General features: G+C 44.7%; 1 protein-coding gene across 2 annotated transcripts; it reads right to left on the bottom strand.

Annotated features, from left to right (window-relative positions):
* Positions 1–975: 975 nt before the first annotated feature.
* pex6 (peroxisomal biogenesis factor 6) lies at positions 976–23,934 on the bottom strand. 2 transcript variants are annotated; one of them, XM_086294517.1, is made up of 18 exons: positions 23,376–23,934; positions 22,229–22,834; positions 20,974–21,143; positions 20,802–20,885; positions 18,844–18,949; positions 15,612–15,733; positions 15,352–15,454; positions 15,007–15,209; positions 14,541–14,727; positions 14,185–14,261; positions 13,374–13,491; positions 12,720–12,925; positions 12,558–12,619; positions 12,064–12,172; positions 10,723–10,839; positions 4,590–4,667; positions 4,164–4,303; positions 976–1,264 (listed from the first exon to the last, which is right to left on the bottom strand). In XM_086294517.1, the coding sequence occupies exons 1-18, from the start codon at positions 23,895–23,897 to the stop codon at positions 1,128–1,130; spliced, it is 3,147 nt and encodes a 1,048-aa protein (XP_086150643.1). In that variant the 5' UTR covers positions 23,898–23,934; the 3' UTR covers positions 976–1,127. The 2 variants fall into 2 exon arrangements, with proteins under 2 accessions (XP_086150643.1, XP_086150642.1); XM_086294516.1 differs by having other exon boundaries at positions 15,352–15,457.
* Positions 23,935–24,345: the final 411 nt, after the last annotated feature.

Genomic DNA, 24,345 nt, shown 5'->3' on the forward strand with positions numbered 1-24,345 from the left:
AGTGGATAAATTACATCTATTATAAACAGCCCCAAAAAATGAATTCTGTTCATCTGGATGTTTTCAGTGGGAGAAATGTTTTGTCACTCATCCAACTGCCTTCTTCAGTCTCAGCTGACTGCAGGTTTCCAACCTTGTAAACATCTGCATAATGACTGAAACCAGCAGCACTGACGGAACAATGGGCTGGGAGGTCAGTTTATGATCATTAATATGCAAATTCTCATGACCACTGAACAACGCTCACTGATCAACGGCCATGAGTCTCATTCACAGAGAGCTGAATGGCTGCAATCACAGCATGTAAGATGGTGACAGATGGACCCTTAGGCCATCTCTGAATGGAGGATGGGGCCTTTCTCTTTTCACGTAAATGGCCTCCCTTGACTCCGCCCTCAAACCAGCGTTCCTCCCTGTCCAGAAAAGGAAAAAGGATAAAGTTTAAAGTAAAAGTATAATGTTGCACTTGGGGAACTATGAGTATCACTAACATGGCTGACAAAAAGGTCCAACAGATTGTGTCTGCTGCTGATTCTTCTTTTGTGGGAGTTTATGGTATCAGCAGCTTTGTTCATGGTAGTTACGTGTAGAAAAACACTGGCTGTAACTTTGACCTATGCATGCTTACATGCATGACAGACACGAGAAGGAAAGCAGGCTGTGTGGCGAGCGTTGCAGGTGGAACCATGGCTCCAGCACAGAAATAGAAAGATCTTCCTTAACAGCATTAAGCTGCCGCTCAGATTTACTGAAGGTGCTGAAACACGACTCCAGATCGTTCCGACGCCCCGCTTATGTGCCAATTACAAATGATGATGGCAGCTCCACCAAACACAGTGAAATTCTACACCAGTTTTCATCCAGCCAGTCCAGGGTCACAGTGAGCCTACAGGCTGCGAGAGGCCGGGTACATCCGGGACAGACTGACGGTCCAGGGTCACACGGCTAACACAGAGACAGACAAACCACTTTTCATTAGTGTCTTTATTAATTAAATATATTACCAACTTCTGTTTAAATGATTTACATTGCCGTGCAGTATTGTACAGCAGTGATGTTTCTGAGGTGATTTAAATGAAACTGTTGAACATCTGTCAGCCCCATGACGAACAGATGTCTGTGTGTTTCTACTTTGCAGCGAGTTTTTGTTGAATGTCTTTGTATCGCAGGAGCTCCTCATCAGAAACTGATGACTTGAAGTTTTCTAAAGCAGTGGAGAAATCCTCAGTAGAGAGGAGGACAGGAGAGTCTTCAGAGTCTAGACCTGACAGGGAGAGAGGAAGGGATGCAGAGGGTAAAAGGTTTGAAGGGAGAAGAGCAGACAAGTCGCGCCGATCTCACCGCCTGTTCAAAAGTTTAAAGATGTGGAACAGGGATCTTTTTGCATCATTTTTGTCAGACCAGCAGAATCAGAATCAGAATACTTTATTGATCCCTGGGGGAAATTATTTTTTGTTACAGCTGTTAACGGGCACAACTTTCAGCTGGCAGACTGCAGCTGCACTCAGACTTTTCTATACATATAGTCCATCAGTGTTTACTACAAATAACAACAAGCACAGAAAGAGGAACAGGAAGTGTATCTTTTGTGATCACATTTTTGTTGTTTTTACACAAATCAAATTGTTAAATGTTGTCATTGTGTTACTTAAATTTGTAAGTCTTAGTTCAAGCAGCATGATCAAAGACATTCTTTTGTTTCTGTTGACCTCCCCAGCCTGTGGGTGGGGGAGGCTGTAGTGTTTCATTACAGGGACACATCCTATGTGAGGGTTCTGTTTCTTATTTAGTGAGGATGTTTTACTTCCTGCCTTTATGACCTCACCTGTGTTCGTGTTTTGTGAGACTGTTAGAGGGGTTAAGCCATACACGGGGGGGAGATTAGCCTTTGGTGAGCAGGAAGTCACACAAACGCACCCCCAAAACACACACACACACACACACACACCCCCCCAAAACACACACACACACAATTTTAACCTTTTGTGACCATAGGGGGATTTTACAATGGGTGCTGCTTGTGTGCACTGTAACTGTTTTCAATAAAAGGCGGCAAGAGGAGGTCGGGGTTGAAGTCGTCTGTGGTTGGATTCAGAGACACCGACCGGGGCTTCCCAAAGAGCTCATCGCACAGTTAGGTGGTGTTTCGATGAGGTGTAGTGTACGGAGCAGTCCCTGCTTCACAGTCAGGGAGAGTAAAGCCTACGTGATTCACCTCAGATTTCGTGGAACAAACAACTAGACACAAAACTGAAGTCAATTCTTGAGTTGGATTTATGTCTTAATGATAGGTGGGTAAACACTAGGATTTAACAGGCAGCAGCAATCTACTATTGCTATTGTTGTTTGACCACGCTTGCAAAGACTCTGTTAATAATCTATACAGTGTATGATCCATCAGAGCACATATAACAAGTTTAAAGCCTGAGAGGCCCAGCAGTACTAGCTGACCACAAATCAGTTTGAGTTTTTGCACAGCTATTCTACCACCGTTGTCAGCCCAACAATTTGAACTGTAGATTACAATGGAAAATCTCACAACCCCATTACACTTATCAGCAGCAGAAGAATGAACAGTTGACTGGAAAACCCTGTTAGAAGGACAAGACCTGCAAAAACAATAGAAATGTCAACATATTACAGAGAGCAGACGGGGAGAGCCCTGTGTATAACTCTTCTGGAGCAAAGAGAAAAACCAGCTTCAGACAAATCTGCTAATGCAACTGTGCTAAAAGGGACTTCCTTCCCTCGAGATCCGGTTAAAAAGTGACAGAGAAGGTCTGAGTAAACAAATCAACAGTAATAACGATAAAATCTGCATTATTTATTACTTTCCCAAAAATGAAAGTTAAGTTCATGGGTAAAGGCAACAACAGGTTAGAAGATATAATTAAAATAAAAATGAAATCAGAAAGAAAAGACCGTTATCACAGTGACAGACCAAACCAATAGTTCCACAATCTTGGGAATAAACTTCCCCAAGAAAGTAATTGGGTCACTTCCCTCGACTGACTCCATGAGATTTGGGATCCTGACATTGTGTTGTCTTCATCAGCCCTCCAAATATATCACCAACCATTTGTTCAACCCTCTTGGTTCTCACTCGGGATAAACCTTTTTGATGATCTATTCAACGCCCAAGGCCTTCGTTCATTTCAGGACTTAAGGACACGTTTTTCTTCTTACTTCGTGTATCTGCAGCTCAGATCAGCTTTAAAAGCATATGGTGTCCCCTGGGACTCTCCTCTTCCCTCTCATCCCATGCTGGAATGGATCTTGCCTAACTCTGGCAGACCTTCTGTTTCCAAATTCTACAACAAATTAGCTGAACAGGGTATAAAGCCCCTGCCCATTGAATCTATTTGGGTCAGGGAACTGGGAGGACTACAGGTTAATGTAGACTGGGATACAGTGTGGTCTAATCTGAGTTTGACTTCTAAGAACCTGGCGCATCAATTGAAAACCATACACAGAACATACATTACACCCTGTAGGAGGTTCCAGATGAAACTACAGGCTACGTATCACTGTCACATCTGCAATGATTCGTCACCAGGCTCGTTCTTGCACGTTTTGGGACGGTCCTGTTGTATCCAATTTTTGGGTCTTTGTGAACTCTGTGTTATCTGAGGTGCTGGAAGTTTTTTTATATTCCCAATCCTGGTCTTTGTCTCCTTATGATACCTCTGAAATCTCCTTAAAACAAATAAAATGCAAAATGTTGTTCGCTGGATTCACATCCTCTTCCTCCTGGAACAGGCAATAACTGGTTTTGACTTTGTGTTTGTTCTTTGCTGTCCCTATGCCTTGTGACCAATGTTTGCTTTGCTACTGCAGTTTACAGTTGTGCTGTATATGTCTGTACCCCCCCTCCCCGTTTTAAATCAATAAAATGTTGATCACAAAAAAAATGTTAATAATTTAAATATAATACTCTAGATCAGATTTCTAATCCCTACACCTAACCAAGGAAGCTAAGAGTAAAATATTTGTGACAAAAGGCCGAAACACCCTGTGAAGTTGAGGCACACAGCTGACAATGTGTCCCCCTGAAAAAGCTTCGGGCTGCCTTTCCTCATAGTAGTCATCGCTTAAGCAATGCATCATCAGGGATTGTAACATCTAGTCCTTTCAATGAATCAGAATGAATCAGGTTTCCTCACCGTCACTGATGAGAGAGATCTTCCTCTTGATGGCTGCCATCGTGGCATCTGAACAAAGAGCGTATAGGTCAGCACCGGTCATGTGAGCAGGGCAGCAGTCCACCACCTCTTGGAGATTCACAGCAGGGTCTAACTGAAATCTGGAACCAAGAAAAAGCTCATTTTAAAAGATGAAGTTAAAGTATAGTACTTACCATTTAAATGGACTGATGCTACGTAAACACAAATTTCTCATGCTCATAATTTCATAATTTTACTTTAATCCGATGACAGGTTCTCTGTACTGAAGCTGTGAAGACCAAAGTATTTAATGAAACATATCAGAATGAAAAATGTCGGAGAAAAAAAGCTCGATGGCTGTTTTTTGTGCCTAGCTTTTTGCAGCTTGTGTAAAGGCCCGGCCTTCGCAGGAAGTGCTGTTCTTACTTTCTGAGGATGGCCTGAAAAACCTGCAGCTGGGAAACACGATCCTCATTGATTCCCATGTAGACCAGCTTATCAAACCTAAGAAGACAAAGTCCAGGAGAGGTTCAGACACACACTGAAATCAGAGAAATCTGTCTAATTGATTCCAAATGAAACATAATGTTATATCTATAACTGCTGTTCCCCGAAGGAGAGGAACGAGGTACAACATGGGGCTGTTCGATGTAACGATATATATCGGATGACGATATAAAAACGTCTGTCGTTTCATTTTACGCTATCGTTTGTTTCGTGGTGTCGCACGTGACACGCTAGTGACACGATCCTGTTTAGACTTTTCAAAATAAACTGAATCACGTGAAAGATGCAGAGAGTTTATGAATGAGAAGCAAAAAGAGCCGTCAGGTGCTAAAAAATAAACCTTAGACTCAAACGTTAGAACAGGCTTTTCCCCGCAGCACGCCGTGTAATAAATACTCAAAGAAACGGCGCCGTTACAACTTATGACTAAAAATGTATCGTTTCATGCATCGTTAAAACACTCGCCTCCAGCTACAGGACGCGCAGCTGGAAACACTTCACACAAGTCGAGCTGCCCGAGGTTCACAGGATTTACAGAAAATGTTACATGTTTGTGATTTATATCGTTATTGGGACGATAGACGTCTTAATATCAGGATATGAGATTTTGGTCATATCGCACAGCCCTAGTACAACACATAAGTATTTGATATTACGCTCCCACGTGCCCTGGCTGAAGAAACCTTTATTCACACCTTTAAAGCGGATGGCCCGCGATGACATGCGCACGGCCCCGCCTACATATATACCCCGTGTCATCACAGTCATCCATCAGTTCGATAGTCGCTCTTCACCGAGCCAAGCTGTGCGGCAGGGCAATGTTGTGTTGTACCTCGTTCCTCTCCTTCAGGGAACAGAAGTTGCCCTAGGATGATATCTAAAACTGCAGGACACCGGCCCTCAAGGCCTGATGTTGCCCACCCCTGGTTTAGACCAGAGGTGTGGACTCGAGTCACATGACTTGGACTCGAGTCAGACTCGAGTCATTAATTTTATGACTTTTTTAGACTTGAAAAAATGTTCTAAGACTTGTGACTTGACTTGAAAAAATGTTCTAAGACTTGTGACTTGACTTGGACTTTTACACTAATGACCTGGGACTTGAATTGGACTTCAAATTCAAATTCAAATTCAAATTTTATTTGTCACGTACACAGTCATACACAGTATGATATGTAGTGAAATGCTTGGACAACTGCTCGTGACCTAAAGAGAACAAAAAAGGAAAAGGCTATGAATAAGATAGGAAATAAATATGAAAAATTAAAAAGGGTAAATTTAACTAGGAAGGAATAAAATATAAATTAAGGTTAAAAATGAAATAACTGTACAACACAAATTAGAATGAAGGGTAAATTTAACTGGGAAGAATAAGATAAAGATAAATATATAAATTAAAGTTGAAAATAAAATAACTGTACAACAAAATACACAATATAGAACTATATAAGAATGTATGAAGAAATCTAAATATAAATAAATATATACACAATAACAGCAGCTGTACAAGTATTAACCGGAAATGAAGAATATAGTGACCAGTGTTGTGCAAAACCAAAGTCCAGAAAGTCCAGTGTGTGTGTAAGAACCATATGTGTGGGTCAGGACTGTGTGGTGGTGTGATTGAGAGACCGTATCGCCTGCGGGAAGAAGCTCCTCCTCAGTCTCTTGAACTTGAACCGGTTTACTTGAAAAGACTTGATATTTTACCCCAAATATAAAATTTAACATGCATATTATATAGAGATTGAAAATGTGACGTCATTCACGGGTAGAACCGCAAAGGATTCTGGGAACTCGTGGCAAGCGGTACTAGCGCACGCAGGCTTTCAATTGAAATCAGTTACACAGAGATAAAAAGAAACACAAAAATGTCAAGAAGCTGTTGTGTTATTAACTGCAATATCCGGTCGCATGACAGCCACAGGAAGCCGACGGGTAAAGAGATCGGTTGTTATCGGATTACGTCGTTGAAGAGAAATTGTTCGAGCCATGTTTCCGAAGTAACAAAGACGCGACGGATGGCCTGGATTGCAGCCATTCAAAGACCAAATATAACGTCCCAGAACACTCCAGCTCACAGGTTAGTCTGCTCCAAGCATTTACACGAAGGTCAGTGTTTTTTAGTAGTTAATGCGTCATTTTCATAACATAAGTGGTGATATAGGTTACAAGCAAGTCTGGCGCTGAACAGAAATTGTCGCGCTATGCTCCTTTGTTTATTGTGCATAAAGAGTGAATTGTCCTGACACAATATTGCGTTTCGCCTCTGTTATTATGGTACATTGACAAAAACATATACTTTTATTCACAGGATAAAACAGTTGTTTTGTATCACTAATTGCCCAGTACGATTACAGCATACAGTATTATTGTCACTGCTACATTTCTGTGATGCTACCAGAAATTATTTCCACTGCTAATTAATTACCGTTGAGCTCAAAGGTTATATTAATAAACGGTTAACGAATGTGTATTTATGACGACGATTTGTGAGACTGATAAACTTATGATACGTACGATGGTCTTTCGTTCTACACGGTTTCAAGGTCCTGCACCCATCCGTCGGTAAACTGTACCTGGGCTTGTTGCAGTGACGTTGAGCATGTGTTGAGAAAAACACAGATTTAAAAATTACATGGTCTAATATTTACATTTAGCATAACTGCAACATTATTTTTTCGTTGTTTTTTTTAAAGACTCGAAAGGACTTGAAATTCAAAGTTTCAGACTTGTGACTTTACTTGGACTTTTACACCAGTGACTTGAGACTCGACTCTGACTTGCCTGACATTACTTGAGACTTGACTTGAGACTTGAGGATAAAGACTTGAGACTTACTTGAGACTTGCAAAACAATGACTTGGTCCCACCTCTGGTTTAGACAGAGCCCCCCTTAGCGAAGCAGACAAACACTGGTCACATTAACGCATGTTTTGAGTGGACCAAATGTAGGTACATAGCACACGCACCGGACAAAAAGAAAGCATCCTTCTCTGCTCCTCAGACGCAAGAGGAGGGGAGCAAAAGCTCAGCCACTCAATGTCCATAGAGCTAGAAGCTGCAGGAATGACCGTGGGAAAATGGGCAGCATTCGGGCACAATCAGGAGAGAACTGTGTGCAGGAGGGATGCACAGGCAGACGATGAAGGTCACCCACTCGCTTTGCCAAAGCGAGAAGCATATTATATAATATTTCATATCCAAGACCTAATGGGTTCAAAAAAGGGGGCGCTCCAGCACCAAAGACAAGTCCCCTGCAGGGACACTGTACTTAAACTTTATTGTCATGACACATGTACAAATACAGGGTATCGAAATAAATTCTGCATCTAATCAGAAGTGCAAGAGCAGTAGGTGCAATAAGAGCAGATTAACCTAACCACAGGTCTCAGCCGGCAAACCCCTTTTAAAGAACGTATGGCGAGGGCATGTGCACCTGGTGTCACCCTGTCAAAGTCAATATGACAAGCAGATATAGCTACTAAATAAACCTTAACTGTAGAAAATGAAAGGGCCTCATCCAGCAGCTCCTGCAGGAATGTCAACACATCCACAACAGAGCACTGGAATTGGAGAGTGTGGCAGTCTCAGCAACATCGCTCCAAGGCCTGCTATTTGTGAGGGTACCAGCCTCTAGTGGACGCTGCGGTAGCAATCAAGATTGACCAGGTAAGCATGAAGGCACCACAGATCCGGGTGTGGGTGAATCACAGGTGAGAGGAGGTCCCTGTGGAGAGGAAGCTGCCAAGGACTCACTGCCAGCAGACCAATTATCTCTGCATACCATGACCTTGTGGGCCACCAAGGGGCCACTAGAATCAGAGAAAGACACTGGTGAGGCTCTCTCTAGAACTGGAGATATCGAGAGGAATGCATACAGGAGCACGTCTGGCCATTGGTGCGCTTGCACGTCCATGCCCAAGGGTGCAATGTGGTCAATTATGGAGAAGAACAGGGGGCAGTGAGTGTTTACCCTGGAGGCAAAATGATTGGTGCAATTTGCGCCTTGCCAAACAGATCCCAAATCTGGGCCACTATCAAAAGGGTGGAACCTCCATTCCCTCACCAGAGGACCCCCTGTGGAGAGAAGGTCTGGCCCCAGGTTCAAATGGCCCATAACATAAGCGGCTCTCAGAGACATAAAACGAACACTGCACCATAACAGTAGAGAGTAAGACAGATTCAACAGGGGAAGGGAGCGTCTTCCTCCCTCCCTGTTTATGTAAGAGACCTCTGTTGATTTGTTTGCACTGACTAGGACATGCTGGCCCCTCAGAACTGGACAGAAATGAGCTCCCATTTATGCATATCATCACCGGCCATCTGCCGGTCGCAGCAGATGGCCCCGCCCCTCCCTGAGCCTGGTTCTGCTGGAGGTTTCTTCCTGTTAAAAGGGAGTTTTTCCTTCCCACTGTCACCAAAGTGCTGGTCATAGGGGGTCATATGATTGTTGGGTTTTTCTCTGTATGTATTATTGTAGGGTCTACCTTACAATATAAAGCGCCTTGAGGAGACTGTTGTTGTGATTTGGCGCTGTGTAAATAAAATTGAATTGAATTAAAATGCTTGAGAGCCAAGAACACTGCTAGCAGCTCTTAGTGGTTGATGCACAGATCACACTGGGCTGTGGTCCAGATCCCTCTCACTGATGTGCCCTCACACAGTGCTCCCCACCCCCTTAGGGAAGCATCTGTGGACACCACCTTGTGAAACAACACCCTGATGCAGCACCCCAGCTCCCTACAGGACCAAGAGCTAGCATGCAAGATGCAGCACTGAAACGCTCTCATCTTTAACAATTCAAGTGGCACTACAGTGATCATAGAGTAAATCAGCAATGAAATGCAGCTGACAAACGTGCACAGCTGGAAAGCAAGCATATTTCCAAACCGAGGAAAGAAATGTGCTGACTCTGAACTAGCAAGCTCTTTGAAAGTTCACAGAGAAACCCAGTGCCTGAATATTTGACAGAACCAGAGGCAGCTGTGTCGCCACCTACTCTCTGGAGCAAGCTACAAGAGCCCAGTCATCTACATAAGCTAAGATGCAAATGCCTCCCTCTCTGAGGAATGCCAATGCTGCCTCGGCACATTTTGTGAAAGTGCGAGGAGCGAGAGACAACCGGAATGGCAGCGCCAGGTATTCATAGCCTACGCCCTCGAATCCAACCTCAGAAACTGCCTGTGGTTCGGGTGTATAGCCACATGAAAATAAGCATCTATTAGATCAGTTGGTTTGAAACAATCTTCCAGGCCGACTGCATTCAAAAGCTGATTGTTAGCATCTTCAACTTGTACCTTTGTAAATATTTGTTCAAGACTCGCAGGGTGAGGTCCCAGCGGGCTGTCATCAGGAACCAGCAATCTGAGCTCCTGGTACATCCGGAACATAGTGACGGAGCTCATGACTCGGATGAAGCCGCGGCCCCAGACTCAGACTGGAGAGGGTCATGGAGTGCGACAACCGTATGTCCCAGCACTTTCCCCACAAACACCACCTGTCTTTCCAGCCTCGAGCGCCGGAGCTAGTGACAAAATAACAGGCTTCGGCTCCATCAATGCTCTCATAGCGTGGACAATCTCAAGGCAGACGGGGCACGCATCGTGCTGGTCCCTGTCGTGCAAAGAGAAACCGCACCCCTGAGGACAGGGGCAAACAGAAGATTTCTGCCTTGCTTGCTTTGATTTGGTGTCCATTCCAAAACGCTAAGGAAAACTCGAACTTATCGCTCCACGGGCATCCTATGCACCAACTGTGCATTGGAGGCCAACACCAACAGGGGCAGTTAAGCTAACTTCAAGGCGGCAGACAACAGAGCTAAATAGAAGGGGGAGGATGCTTATGTGTTGTGCCGAGTGAAACCACTGAAAGGGAACCAGAATTGCTTTATTGAAGAAGTCTTGAATCTAGGAATTGCAAACAAAAACTCATCAACTAAGCAGCAAGGTAATTCTGTGGTTCATTAAGAACTGATTTGTTTTTGGAGCCAGCACAACACCCTGTGAAGTGATGTAAACATAACTGTGTGTGAGTGAGTGAGAGCGCTGACCTGCCAGGTCTGAGCAGTGACTGGTCCAGCAGGTCTGGACGATTTGTGGCTCCGATTACAAAAACCCCACCAGATGAGTGCAGCGCATCAAGCTCAGCCAACAGCTGAGACACAACTCTGTACAAGAAGGCAAGTAAAATTTATCGATGGTACAAGAGCTGAGCACAGTAAATTATGTCTCTCAGTAGGGCTGCCACAAACGATTGTTTTGATAGTCACCGATTATTTTTGCGATTAGTCAACTAATCAGATCATCATCATCCATTGGACGTAAAACGTACAGCTTATTGCACCAGCAGCATCTGCTCTTATATAACTATCATTAGCTTACAGCTTTAAGTGTTTATGGTCAGTGCTAACTAAAAATAAAGACAAGATGATAGTTTATTAAATTTTGATGAAGTTTGCAGATTGTTTCGGTGAAGTTTAATGAACTCCTTGCTATCTAAAATATAACAGGACACCGGAGTAAACTCTGGAGCATCTCACACTTCTGATAATCAGCTGTCTGCTTGACGTTTATTCAGCTGTGTAAAAACTATAACTTTAATCTCAGCCAAACCGATTTACTCAGGAACAAATAAAATACTAAAGAAAGCCAAACAATAACATTTTTAAGTTATCTAAGTGACTCATATATCATGTTTAACCTGAGTAGCGAAAGACGGCGGTGGGTTTGAAAACAGCCGGTGTCACTAGAGCCGGTGCTCTCACAGCTCTAGTGAGCCTAGCTCCCGGCTAGCTATCGAGCTAGTGGGTAACAGACGTCTCTGAAAACGTTGGAGCGCTTTTGAAAATATGCAGTGTCTTGATAAACTGAGCAGATATTTGAGGTTTACACAGCTACATTCTCGCCTGAAAATATGTTAAATGTTTATTTTGTGACCCAGAAAGAATAATAAGAGTAATATAAAAACTAACTAGCTGCCGCCATTGTTGGAAACTGAGCAGGGCTGCGCTATGAATTCTGGGACACAGCTTCTTCTTCTTCGGGGTTTAACGGCAGCTGGCATCCTTGTACATGCAGTGCTGCCATCTTCTGTTTCAGTCCGTTATTACACTCTTAAATCCTGCTACTTATTCCTGCTTTTGGGATCTTACAAAGCTTCAAACGACGCGTCGACTATTAAATCAGTCGTCGACGATTTTGATAGCCGACGTAATCGTGACTAGTCGACCAATCGTGGCAGCCCTCTCTCTCAGTCAAGGTGCCATAGTGCTTCCCAATAATGAAAAAGATTCATTTCTTTTGAACAAAAAAAAAAAGAAAGAAAAAGAAAAATCAGAAACAACAAATATTATAAATAATCAAACAAAATAAAAATGAAGGCGTGCACACACCTGTCCATCACCCCTCCAGAGTCTCCACTGCGCCCTCTGCTGGGAGCCAGAGAGTCTAGCTCGTCAAAGAAGATGACGCAGGGAGCTGCTGAGCGTGCTCTGTGGAAAACTGATGGCAATCCACATCACGTACAAAAATATAACATTTACTTAAAAATGTGTTCCAATTTAACTCTGGGTGATACGTTTCTGGGAACAAGAATATTATTCACTGTAAATGCAGCAAAACAAAAAAGAACAAACAGGAAGAGACGACAGTTTGTTTGTTTTTTACAGTGAGCCATTTTAAAAAATAAACTTCAATTTTTTCGGTAATGGCTTAAAGAAGGAGCGGCACTGTCCAGGCACTCTGCCATGTTAAAATGAAACAATGTTCCAAGACAAACAATAATGTGGCTTTATAGTAACTCGGTGAGTTTTCAGTCTCAGACGTTAGCTTGAAACTAACAACATTACCAAAACAAATATGGTTGAATGTAAAGACTAAGAAACACCTTCTCTGATGTTTTCTTCACTCTGACCCACGTACATGTTGATGAGCTCTGGACCTTTGACACTAAAAGACAGAAGTAACAGTGTCAGTGAACAAATGCTGATTCTTTCCAGCGTGACGCCTTTCTGCCTGTTTCGTTCCTATGAAGTGGAACGAAATCTACCTGAGGAAAGTCATGGAGCACTCAGTAGCCACAGCTTTGGCCAACAGAGTCTTTCCTGTCCCTGGTGGTCCACACAGCAGGATTCCAGTCCGGTTCAGATCCAGAGACAAGAGCTGAGGACACTGCAAAGGAAGCTGAACCGTGTCTAGGATCTCCTTCTTCACATGCTGGAGACCGCCGACATCCTCCCAGCGCACATTAGGTATCTACTCACAACACGGACACAAAGGACAACAACGTGGTGAAACAAGAAACAGCTGCTTCTTTCCAATTTATTAAGCTGCACCTGTGACACACACACACAGTATCTATACAACAGGAGTGACTTAAACACAACTCTCCACTCTCACTGTAAACAAACAACCCGATGACACACAGAAGTCTTTACTGTTATATTCACTTTTTTGTAAATAATGAATATTATGTTTACACAAACAAAGATCACTGCCTGTTGTGTCAGTTCATTTTTCCAAACATGGACTTGAATTTCTAAAAACGGAGTAAAGGTTATTCCGCCGCTTTGGTCGGCTCCACCACAGTCTGCCACAGACAACCATTCATGCACAACAACTTGTGTGTGTGTGGCCTTATTAGGGGCACTAACAACAACGACAGCAAAAATGGAAATATAACGGTCTTTTAGTCTTTGGTCACCTTCGGGGCCCCGATGGCCTTGGACAGGATGTCCTGCAGGATCTCCAGAGCAGAGGTGAAGTCCTGGTTCAGGATGGTCACTCCGCTGGAGCACAGATCCTCCTGCTGCCGAGCACCACTGCACAAACAACAATAAAGACGGAACTACAGGCTGTTCAGTGAGACGATCAAGTATTCACACAACAACAGTGGGCGGTAACCTACAGCATAGAACAGCCGTATTTAAGACACAGACAACAGGATACGTAAGAGGCAAAAATTTACAAAGCAGCACTATACCAACTGTTGTCTCCACAGTTCTTTAAGCACGAGGTATGCAGGGGTGAGGGAGATATGGTGCTGTGGAGAAGAAGCTCTCTGAGGGTTCTACACCAGGGGTGGGGAACTCCAGGCCTCGAGAGCCGGTGTCCTCAGCATGTCCTCAAGTTCTCCAGAGGCCTGGCAATGAACTAATCATGTGATTCAGGTGTGTTGACCCAGGGTGAGATCTAAAACCTGCGGCCCTCGACGCCTGGAGTCCCCCACCCCGGTCTACACCTTTTTCCAGGAGGCAGAAGGATGTTCAGTCGAGACCTGAGAGGGGAGCATTCAAGCTTTCCATACTGAATTAGAGCTTCAGACACAAAAACCAAGAAGCTGAGAGCACCGAGCTTCAGCGTTTAAAAACCCCACCACCTCGCTGTTTCCAGGACCACAACCTTCAAAACCAACATGTTTCAGAGACTCGGTTATAGACTACAGGTGATGAAGTATGACACATTTGATCTGGACTAGAAGGTAATCTTGTCCTGTAAGACATAGTTATTCTCACCAGCTGTGGATCAACCTCCTGTAGGCAGCTCTACCAGCCTCAACCAGCAAAGCACTGAGGTCCCCCAACACGAAACCCTGTGGAGCAGAGGAAGAACATGTGGACTGAAACAGGAACCACACTCGGGAAGGGCAACCAGCATCCAAATCCAGCCAGCTGTGGCAACTCCTGAACACGGGAGCAGCTAGAAGAAGCTTTTTGGCTTCATGGTTAGAAACAACCTGAAGCCTCCCCCAGAGTAGCTTTACAGATTTGGACCAACACAGCTGCCTAACATGTTGTCACCTGAACGCCTGAGCTTTAACAGTTCATTCTGCCCCAGTGGTGGTGTGAGTAGAGTCGATGTCATTACTCACTGTGGTGAGTCTGGAGAGGTTCTCCAAGTTGACGTCCTTCCCTAAGTGCAGGTCTCTGCTCAGGCTGGACAGCATGGCACGCCGCTGCTCTTCAGTTGGACTCTCTATTGCTACCTGATGGACAAACGCTGCCATGATGCCTGCAGGCAAATCTCGAACTTTGCAGACAGTTGCCACCATCACCACACTGAAAGATAACCAGAGACATTTGATTATATTCTGAGCCGTGGCTCACACAGGAGACTTCCAGTTTGACTAAAAACACTTCAAGTCTCTGCTGCTCGGAAGCAGAGCCGAGTGAAAGTGCAGCTGTTGGTGTGGCGCCGAGTCATACTCTGCGCTCCTGTAGTGGTGCGTGGTTTACAGGTAGGGGAGGTAATAAAAGGAAAGCTCATTTCATCAACATGATCACCTACTCGATGAGCTAGACCAGTGTATTGAATGAGGGTTAGAGGCAGTCACTGACCTGGTGGGGGCGCAGCTGAGCAGCTGGCAGAGCTTTGCCTGGACCCTGCAGTCGCTCTCGGCAGCCCCTCGTGATCTGAGGACGAGCTGCAGGTTCCTGAGCAGCAGAACGCAGGGCTGCAGGGCCTCGGCCCTCTGAAACACTGACGCCAGCTTTACCTCAGAGGCTGCAGGACTGTCAGCGCACAGGCTCACACAGTCTACCTGCAAACGAGGAACAACAGCAGCCAAACAATACGTTGCCTTTTATTTAAAGACAAAATATTCTCCTGCAGAGAGGAATCATGAAGAATGTGCTGGTGTCTAATTATCTTATCACTCTAAACCTTGAGCACAGCTGTTGTACCTTCAGCAGGTGGAGGTTTAGTCTGCCACTTGCTGCCCTCACTGCTGCCATCTTTCCACTTCCTGCAGCACCGTGAAGGAGGACCGTGCAACCAGACAGAGAGCTGCTGCGAGCAGACATGCAGCCAACATCAGCAGTGTGCCATCATGCATCCCTCTGTTACTGAACTAGGTTTGTTTATGTGAACTTCAAGCTCAGGTCCTATTGAGTTGTATTTTTCACTGCCTGATGTTGTAAATCGGAGCAGACAGGTCGGTTACCTGTGCTGCAGGTGAGGCAGGATGGTGTCGATGAGGAGCTCCACAGTCTTGTTAAGGCCTGGAGGAGACAGAGCTGCTCCCTCCACGAGAGAACATGGGACGGGGCCGTTTATAGATGTTCCCTGAGGAGATGGGGGAAGCTGTCAGAGCAACAACGCTGACTAACAACAGCTTAGATTTAGAAAAGACTGCACTGTGAGCAGGATCCCTGCAAACAAACAGTCTCATTTACTCGCTGTGATAAATCAACAGTGCCTGCAACCCTGTTACCCCCGAGATAAGGCAGTGCAGGCACAGAGGACGTGAAAGACACACACACGAACGAGGGGCAAAAATAATAACAAAATGAGAAGGAAAGAAAAACTACAAAGACAGGAAACATGCCAACAAAACACTGAAGATGGAAATGAGATCAAATAAAGAAAAAGTGCATCTATTGTGAGTCAGGGCTCCCCTGAGCTAGCGCCCTCAGACACAGCTAAGCTGCTGTCTGACACTTTGGGAAAAGCCTTCATTGGACAGACAGGAAGGCAGGGACACAGGGAGGGAAGCGGGTCGGACTCCAACCCAGTGAGCTAAAAATGGGTTTATTCAACGGTTTAAGTAAAGCATTGAGATCAGCTGGCTGACATGGTCACTAAACCATATCAGAAGAAAGCTTTTACAGGATGTGTTACACTGAGGTATTCACCAGCTTCACAGCATTCAGCTGCATCTGAGCAGACAGTCCAACCCTGTGCACTTCAAAATGAATGGTACACAGACGGATTCTTATAGAGCGCTTTTCTACTCTCCCGGAGTCCTCAAATACAACACGCCGCATTCACACAATCACACCCATTCACTCTAAACTGAGTGCTTTCTAACTACATCCACACACATCCACACTCCAATCATCGGGGAGCAACTTGGGGTTAGTATCTTGCCCGAGGATACTTTGTGGAGCCAGGGATTGAACCACCAACTTTCCGATCAGTAGGCGACCTGCCCTACACCTCCTGAGCTACAGCCACCCATGAATGCTACTTGAACCAGTAGTCACACAATCATTCATGAACACCAGTAACTAGAGCTGGGCGATAGAACGATAACGATATGTATCGCAATATAACTTTTACTCGATAGAGAAATTAAGCTATCGCGATAGACCTCGCCGCTCTTGTCCTCTTAAAATAAAAAAAAATAAAAAAAATAAAAGTTTAGCCAATCCAAACTAAGTAGCGCAGCGCCGAACCAATCACAGCCGCAGCGTCACGTCGCGTGACTTGTTACGTACAGCACAAGTGCCAAGCCGCACGTGTGTTTGTTTGGGAAGCAGCCAGCGCGTAATGGAGGAAATGAGTGTGCCGACTAGAAAAATCAACCGAGCGTGACCGAAGAGAAAACAGATGATGGTTCCAATGCCGGAGAGATTGTCGAACGGAAGAGCCATAGAAGTTCCGTTGTGTGAAGGTATTTCGGCTATTTCAAGTCTGACAAAAAACAGAGTAGCATGCACTGTAAATTGTGCCGAAAGCAAGTCTGGAAATACAATAAACTGGTGCATGCGTCACACTGTGCGCCACGTTATTGTTTCAGTGAAATGAATTTCTACAATACTGTTAATTCTACTCTCTGCAGTGTTTAAATGCTTACATATACACACAGTTACTGTCCGTCCACACATACGACTCGGTTCTGCTTCTATGCCCCAGCTTTGTTTACTTTTTCCCACAGAGGCTTCTAGACTTCTGATTGGCCAACATTTCTGCACGGTTAGGAATCTAGCGCCACCTGCTGCTTTGGCATGTTCATAGCAGCGTTTTCCTTCATTTCTGCCTTTATGTGTGGACGGGATTATTTTTTAAAACGAAAACGGAAAATCTCCGTTTTCAAAAATACCCGTGTACGTGTGGACGTAGCCTCAGTCTCTGACTGGAAGCGCTAATTCGTCATTCGGCTTTTGTCAGACTAAAGTAACTGTTAAAACTGTTTGAAAAGCTCAGCTATACAACAAGGAGAGATTGAGAATTTCCTTTTAGTTCTCAGTTTATTTGATATTGACAAAAGTTAGTCAGTTTTGTCTGTTCTTCTGTAAAACAAACTAAGATTTATTTTTAGAATTAATATTTTGTTTCTAAGTGGAATTGACAGTTTAGTCTGTTTTGTTTGTTCTATTTTGAAACTTAAATGCTTTAGCGGCTGCCTTTTGTGTAGTTTGCAATATTTGCCTTTATTTATCTGAAAAAGTCTCATGTTCCTTAAGTACATCTACCCTGTTGAACTTATTATGGGAAATAAATATTTAAATAAAAACAAGCTGCTGATTATTTCACATTTTACTTGTGAGCAACGGCACATTTAAATCTTACAAATATAGTTATTTGGCTCATATCGTGATAGATATCGTTATCGCCTGAAATGAAAAAAACATATCGTGATATGAAAAAATCTCATATCGCCCAGCTCTACCAGTAACCCAGTTTCACTGGCAGCGTATCCAAAATAAGTGTTGAACACATCACCAACTAAACGGATGTGTAGAAGTGCTGCTGCATGAAATTTTCAACAAATGTCGACAACTACTAATTAAATCCACACATGCAAAGAAATCAAACCATAGATGTCCATAAATGCCACAGGGACACAGTACTGAACACATGAAGAAAGGGAGCTGCAAACAGGCGCCAGCTGAACCCGATCAGTAATCAGAAAGCAACACTCAGTGCACATATCAGCGGGTTCAGTCCCAACTGATAGCCTATAAAAAGGTGTGTCATTACCAAAGTGTCACACAAGAAACGATCGTACTTCACAGCCTTATTGTTGCAAACATACTGATGGCATCGCTTACAGAAGAATTTCTAAACTGCTGGAGACCAGAACATCAGCTCCCCGTGAACTGGCCTCGACCAGCTGCTGCCCTCAGGATTTCAGACAGAGTGAAAAGAATTACTGAGAGTTGTCCGAGGGGCCGACATGTGCAGAGCTACAGAAAGGCTTAGGACCAGCAGGTGCATCAGTGCACTCAACCACCCTGACCTGCATGTGCGCTTACCACACAGGACTCCATAGCTGCAGACAAAGCGTGTTTTAAGTTTGCTGAAGAACATTTAGACGAGCCTGTGAAACACTGGTCTGGTCAGATGAGGCCAAAATCAAAGTCTCTGGATCCAACAACATACCGCATGTTTGGAGCGCACAGAGGAAATGAAATAAAGAAGAATGACTGAGGTTAGCGGTCACTGCTCACCATATAGAGCGAGGTACGCTGTCTGCTGGCCAAGTAAGCTCCTCCTCCTTCTTCTCTTCCTGCAGATGAGCATACCTTCTGCACCCTGAAGAACAGCACCGGACACCTGAAGACGTTCAGAGGACACATTTTTCACTGAACAGTCAGACAGTGATGCAGTGCATTAGCTACGGCAGTAAACAGTTTCTAACTGCAGCGTCTCTGGAGCCCTCCAAAGAACACACAGCATCCTCCACTGCACCAAAGAATAAAACAGTTAAATGTGGATTTTTAAACATTAGTTTTCTCTCTTCTGAGCTTTGTTGATTTACTCTTACAGCAATCTGATGATTATGATGGCCTAAACGAATCCACACATTAACAGTCTGGGTCTTTGGTTGCTTAATAAGCTGTAGTAGGAGATTGCAGCCACTCCTGCTCCTCAGCCTGTGTGTCGACGAGAATTCAGAATTCAATTGAATTTATCTGATTTCTCAGGATTTTTCGGCCTATTGTTTAGAGCTCAGCTCAGACAAAATGATTATTGTGGATGATTCCAACATTAATTTAGAAACTTACAGCCTGAGAGTGGTTTTTGAGTGTAGAGTACGCTTGGGGAGTGTGATCGTGTGTACAGCGTCTCTTTATGTCTGTCTCCACGTTGGTTGAGTGTGGAGTGAGTGCATATGAGAGCATGAGGGTGGGAATGGATGTTTGTGTCTGTGTGTGCCTGTATGTCTGTGTGTGCCTGTATGTCTGTGTCTATATGTCAGGTTGGGTATCAGACGCCACCTCTCTGGGGACACCTCAGGCCCTCCAAGGTTTGGAGGCCTATCTCCACCCACCACCACTTCCCTTGCCGGTGGCGGACTCCCTCAGGTGTCGGTGCGTTGGTGGTTCTTTGTGTCTGGGGGTGGGCGTCCAGGTACACACCGGCTCACTCCTTGGCGGCCGCTTCTGCTCCGCGGCTGCTGAGTGAACCCTCATCTGGGACTCTCCTCAGCTCTTGCTGGGACAGTGGCGCGGCTGCCCCTCTGTTGGTCTTCCATGGTTTCTTGTGTTCTGGGGGCCTCTGGATGTCTGGAGTTTTGATCTCCTCCATACCCGCTTCATACCCTGGAGGACGGGGCTGTGGCCCCCCCCCCCCACACTCCCTAGCAGATCGTTACATGGAGAAACCTTTGGAATACAAGCACGCTGATCCACACAGGTGTACACACGGGTGTTCACTGCTCGTAGACTTAAATTACACCCTTCTTGGCTACTACTTCGAAGCACATCTGTCCTGCGTGCTGCACAACAACATTGAATATTTAGTATTTACTGCTGTTTACACTTAGCTAGATTAATGCGATGGTGTTGTGTTTAGTATGTTGCTCTGTTTTTTTTGCTTGTCTTCTATTCTTCTCTCAACAGGTGATCCAGGAGATTTTATTTTTTTTCTCCCCCCCTTTCTCACTGTCCCTCTCCCCTTCTGTTTTTCCTTTCCTTCCTCTTTCTTTCTCCCTTTCCTATCTCTCACTCATGTCTGTCCCGTCTGTAACATCTGAAAATAAAATATAATAAATAATAAAAACAAAGATCGACCAAATGGACCAATACGGCAATGTCACGATGATCCATTTGGCAAAGTAAATCCATTGGGTATCCTTGTTGGTCTTCAGACAACAATTCTGATGGCTAAAGAACCAAATGGGACAGGCAAAAGGAAAAAAAAAAAAAAAAAAAAAAGAGAGAGTGGTTTTTGATCTATTAGGCTCAATTTGCTTCTCTATAAATGTAAATGAACCCAACCACCAATGTTCTGACATTTAACAGTATTCTCTGAGAAACCTCGTCTGATATTTCATTTATTAAAATGTTTGAATTATTTTTTCAAAAGTTTTTATCTTGAACAAAACAAGTGCTCCTAAGAAACACTGATCTGATTTAGGTAATGAGCATAAAGACTTGTCTTATTAACCAGTAATAAGCGGCACCTGTGGATCCCTTCAGGGGGGGTCTCGAGCAGGTCTGGATGGTTTCCAGCTGGAACGGTCAGAACGTCTCCTGGTGACACCAGCCTGAAACGAGCCCAAACAAACTGCTGGAGTAAAACAGTGCTGCTTTCTTTCTACATGTTAAGGACACTGTTTGGATGCATCAGTCAACCTGGGCGTGCAGAAATGTTGAGCCAGCAGGTTGTCATAGCAGCCCAGGTTGTTGTAGGATGGAGAGGTGACCAGCTGGATGTGGAGCTCGCTGGCATACGGTGGAGAAGCCGAGCGGCAGAACGTGTCAGAGCGACAACCACTGGGTTGTGGAGGAGGGGGGTCCCACCTCTGAGACCAGACGAGAGACAGAAACAAAAAAACCAAACACTGAAGGTTTGCTGATGGGATGAAACCTTTTTTTTTTTGCTTCACAGCGAGAAGGTCCTGGGTTCAAATTCAGGATATTTATGGTGTGAAGTGCACAACACTGGATAACTTTAAGAAGAAGGATCAAAATCGTTTAACTGATCAAATATGAGTCTTCAACAAATATACAATGCCTGCTGGCGACAGTTTTTTCCTGTTGCACTGACACTTTATTTGAATGAATTTGGAATCCTGGAATAGAAGAAACTCTTCCAGATTAATGGATCATCAATCAGACCTGTACAAAAAGAGCAACTGGTGAACATTGGCACTAATGCAGTCCGTCAGACAGCTGATTCCTCTGTGAGCACCCGCTGAGCGTTAAAAATGTAAAGTCATTTAAAAACCTGATATTCGAATGTATGTGAAGAAACAGACTTGCTCACAGCTGTGCAGTAGTTTATTTATCCGACTCTGCTGGATCCAGCTGGTGGCTGTGCTTATAGTTTTCCAAACACGTTTCCAAGTCGAACATACTGTTTGTGGCCCATGTCTGGTAAGGGTGAGCAAAAGGTTAATGACAGGAAGCAAACCCTGATTGGTTCATACTCTTACCTACTTTTTTCTAAAGTGCGGACCAATTCGAGAACAACGGGCCCGTGGGCACAGACGTGTGACGACGGGGCAACCAAGAATAAAACTGATTTACTGGGAGTTACCGTGCACTTACTCTGAAAGTCAGCCTGGCTCTCTCAGTCTTGGATTAGTGTATGGGCTTACTGTTTAGGTGTTGTGTTCCTGACATGATTTAACTACCTCCTCACAGCAATGCACTCCTTGGCTGCAGCTGGTGACATTTCTTCTGCTCTGAAGACTCGCTGTGAGCTGGTGAGCTTCTCTACATTCAACTAGTTTGCTCATCGAGGCTACAGAGCAGAGCAAGGACGACTGCCACCAGGTGCAGTCCACCCACAGCACAAAACACCCACTGTGCAGATGGCTAGCTAATCTGTTATCTGGTTACAGTTGCTCGTTTACTGAAATGTTTGCAGAGTGTGTTGAAGCACCTTCATCCTGAGCATAAAGCTGTTTACAGGGATCACTTCTCCTCCAGTCATGTTGAACCACAGAGGAGGTGATATGAGGCCCAGGTCGTCATGGCTCTGTAGTTCTGGACTTGGTGGCAGATCCATCACCACCACAGAGACCAGCCTCTCTCTGCAGATGCCCCCCGTGACATCGCCCTCTCCTGTGGGTCCTCTGGATTCGCCGAGCTTCGACAGCCGTACCCACTCCTGGTTGAAAAGCCCCAGTCTGAGAAGCAGCTGTTTGGTCACAAACACACAGCTGTGCAGGTCCACGGCTACCCCATATTGTTCTTTGAGCTCGAGCCATCGCTGGGTGTCCATTACCCGAACTTCCACTCTGCATAGCAGTGGACACGGGACACCTGGGAACCCAGAATCCAGCACGCTCCTGTTATCAAGCAGACATGGGCCAGCACAAAGGCCGTCAGCGTAATGAGCAAAGTCTGACACACAGAGTCTGAGTGGCCTGCAGGGTGGGGGGGTGACTGAATCCCAGCAATCTGTCAGAACCAGAGAGGTATCAGCTGTGATCCTGCCCTGTTTTACAGGACTGCACTCCAGCACCAGCAGCTCCAACAGCTGATGCTGCACCATGAACAGAAAACAGAAGCAAATCAGTCTGTATTCTCATACCTCCATCATATATTTATTTCAGAGCTGTAACAAGAAGCTGCTCAGTGGAAAATGATTCACTGCGATTATTAGAATCAGTGAATCGCTGAATTTAGAGCTTTGAACAAAACAAATAACATGCGTCTTTGTCTTCAGCTGCCACATAAACATCAGACTATCAAAGATCCAGATGAGCGCATTGTGTTTAAAATATTAAAGGGCGGGCGAGAGGGCCTCAAAATGATTTCACCAGAATTCTAACATTTACAAGTGTAAGTAAATAAAGGGCCTTTTCCATCCTCTTCTTACTAACATGACGTGTGAATCTAAAGCAACAAGCATCACAACACGAGTCAAACATAAAGCACGTTAGGCTAACATGCACTGTGGAAGTAACATAAACACGGGCACGTTTGTTGCTAGCTAAAACAAACATTATCAGTTGAAAACAGAAATGATGTTTACAGCTTTTCTTCACGGTGGGATTCTAAATCGATCTGACTCTGAACATCACCTGTCCTGGGTCTTCTCCCAGGATTGTATGTCGGGGGAGCAGCAGCGGGTCTCCTTGCCGAGCCAGCAGCCAATGTCCCGGGCGGCAGAGTTCCAGCAACCTGTCGGTGAACTGCTCCGATCCAGCCAGGCGGAGGCTCTGCCTGCTGCGGGCTCCAACTACGACTCTGTCCAGGCTGACCGGCTCCACAGCTCGGACGGTTCCGGTACCTCTGAACTGCTGGAGCCCGTGGTGCCGCAGGAAGAGCCGGCTGGCAAAGAGCCGAACCCGTGGCGCTGACTCCGTGTTGGCTGTAGGACAGGTCACTCCGTCGGCCGTCTCTTCTTCGGTAGTTTGCTGAACACGCAGTAAAATGCCCGTCCTGCCGGAGCTCTGAGGCCCCTGAGGAGTGAAGAGGACGGTCGGCGGATCCGTGTCATTTAGGAAGACACGGTCCAAGTGTGGTTTTAACATCAAAACATCCAGAGGACTGAGGTGAGACGGGAAAGTCTCCAAATAACTCAGCTCAACCTGAACCGCCATAACTAATCTTCTTCGGTCCCTCTGCTTCTTCTTCGTTCCTTCTTAATACTGCGACCCAGCGGACGAGTAGAGGAACTACAAGAGAACCTGAGGACGAGCTCGATGCTCGGGTTTTCGTTTCTTTTCATTACATCTAACGATGTACTGCCCAGTGTTGGGCAAGTTACTTTGAAAAAGTAATTAATTATAGTTACTAGTTACTTCTTCAAAAAAGTAACTGAGTTAGTAACTGAATTTACAGTTATGTTTTCATTTTGACATACTGTATTAACACAATTGATCTAAAATCAGACAAAAAACAAAAAAAATGAGTAGAAAAAGTTATATTTGTTACTGTAACAACCACAAACATGTTTTTCATAACTTTAAATGCAAATATAAATTGTCAGTTTTAAAATCATATGCACAAGTTTTGCAAACAACAAAGTGATTTGCAGCCATTTACCTT

This window comes from Aulonocara sp. 'chitande type north' Nkhata Bay, linkage group LG6, assembly GCF_057382095.1.
Source record: "Aulonocara sp. 'chitande type north' Nkhata Bay isolate Kocher_YH1m ecotype deep benthic linkage group LG6, A_spYH_male_GT1.1, whole genome shotgun sequence".
In the NCBI taxonomy this organism is placed as follows: domain Eukaryota; kingdom Metazoa; phylum Chordata; class Actinopteri; order Cichliformes; family Cichlidae; genus Aulonocara; species Aulonocara sp. 'chitande type north' Nkhata Bay.

Bases quoted from the DNA above. Each gene is read 5' to 3' on its own strand.
- pex6 (XM_086294516.1), bottom strand. From the start codon at position 23,897: ATGGCGGTTCAGGTTGAGCTGAGTTATTTGGAGACTTTCCCGTCTCAC. The intron at 15,734-18,843 runs GTGAGCAGTGAC...CCATCTCCTCAG, and splicing joins AGCGTACCTCGCTCTATATG to GGAACATCTATAAACGGCCC. The intron at 15,210-15,351 runs GTACAACAGCTG...CCTCGTTTGCAG, and splicing joins TAAACCTCCACCTGCTGAAG to GTAGACTGTGTGAGCCTGTG.